The following is a 1,656-nucleotide window of genomic DNA, read 5'->3' on the forward strand; positions in this document are numbered from 1 at the left end:
TTTTATTTTTTTTGGATGATTATGCAGCTCCTTGGTTCTGGTAATCTGGTTTGATGTTCTTGGCTGCTGGTTATCAATATTTCTTGTGTAATTATATATTTATATTATATGCTATGATGATGATGATTGCTGAAGATGAACTTAGTTTAATCACTTTATTGACTTTTTTTTTAATGAATATCTTGCATTGCTATGAAGTATGAACATTTAATCTTTATTTAGCATATGAGTAGTATTATATAATTTTTAATGTCATTAGAGCCAAATAGAATGGTTAAATAAAAAATAAAATACTAGAACACTTTATTCAATAAGGTGACACCTTATGCCCGCCCTGTCGCCAAAGCGCTCTGAAAGACCCTCAAACGCCTCGGCCACCTCAACGCCTTAATAACCTTGGTCTAAAATGACAGATACCATACAGAACATGCTGAAATGTGGATGAATAGATACATGGGACGCCAGCAAAGCCAGCTTTGTATCCAATGGTCCTAAAGTCTCTTCAAAAGATGGGAGTTTCTTCAGAAAATCCATAATGAAGGAAATTGTAGATCGAGAATAATAAATTGCAAATGGTAACAAATACAATATGATGGCAGGTGCATTTAAGGTATAAAAAATGAGCAATACACATAAGAAGTTAAGAACTTGGAAATCTTTACGCTTTTATCTTCAAGTAAGACGATATCAACTATAAAACTTGAAATTAAAATAGAGGATAGAGATGCAGTTAAAAGAAGGGGAGGGGGGAGTTGAATAAGTAGAATGTAATAGCCTGAATCAAGTTCAGTGACATAAAAGGCTAAAAAAAAATTGTGCCTACAACTAAGGGGGAAGGGAGAAAAAAAAAAAAAAAAACAATTGAGTTAGAACTGAAACTCCATCAAAAACAGTTTTCAGCTCGGGAATGCACCGAATCAAGTATTAGTGGAGTCAAAAAGAGACCAAAATGAGGAGAGTACCTTTGGCTGGGATCTTCGTCTGCAGAACTGGGAACACGAGAACGCCCCATCGATCATCCAATTTTAAAATAGAGACAAGAATTGGAAATTGAGCTGCTAATGCTAGGGCTATCCGCTATCGATTACCATAAGGAGAGCCGCCGTAAAGTAAAAGCGGGAAAACCCTAAATATCTCCGTTCGCCAATTGTCTCGATTCTCCGATCGGTTAGTTATGCAACGGTACTCTTCGAATTTGAGCAGTTTCGCGGGAGAGACCCTATCCTTGAAAACTAAAAAGTGGAAGTATTGAATTTGAACGAATGTTGACGGATTTGATAGCCTTGTCAGTACAGTAACAATTTACGTTTCACATATACATTTTGCTTTACAAGGAATTTAAACTAGGAATGGGGTCCAAATCGGTCCGTACCGACTCCTATAATCCGGGTTCTGTGATCGAATTGGAACTGTCAGAATCGGTCCTAAAAACCTTAGAATTAGTCCCTTTGACCTGAAAACCCAGCAATCCAGAATGGTAACGATTCCTTCCGATCCAACTCTTAATACCCATTTTTTTTAACAATGTAAAAATAAAGAATCAAATATAGGACCGTGTATTTATCCACACAATCTTCAATTCACCCAAACAACCCAAGAATGAGTTGTTGCACTAGTCTAAGTGAAAATGTATAATATAAAATGGAAGAGCATTCA

At 36.2% G+C, this 1,656-nt stretch overlaps 1 protein-coding gene across 2 annotated transcripts in view; it reads right to left on the reverse strand.

Annotated features, from left to right (window-relative positions):
• The window catches only part of LOC122060227 (transcriptional adapter ADA2-like), an 18,538-nt gene extending 17,232 nt beyond the window's left edge, over positions 1 to 1,306 (reverse strand). For both annotated transcript variants that reach the window (XM_042623422.1, XM_042623421.1), the window contains exon 1: positions 963 to 1,306. Coding sequence is in view for 1 of the 2 variants with exons in the window: in XM_042623421.1 (XP_042479355.1) it covers positions 963 to 1,012 (50 nt within the window). In the remaining variant the exon portion in view is untranslated. The remainder of the gene's footprint in view (positions 1 to 962) is intronic.
• Positions 1,307 to 1,656: the final 350 nt, after the last annotated feature.

This window comes from Macadamia integrifolia, chromosome 13, assembly GCF_013358625.1.
Source record: "Macadamia integrifolia cultivar HAES 741 chromosome 13, SCU_Mint_v3, whole genome shotgun sequence".
NCBI lineage: Eukaryota > Viridiplantae > Streptophyta > Magnoliopsida > Proteales > Proteaceae > Macadamia > Macadamia integrifolia.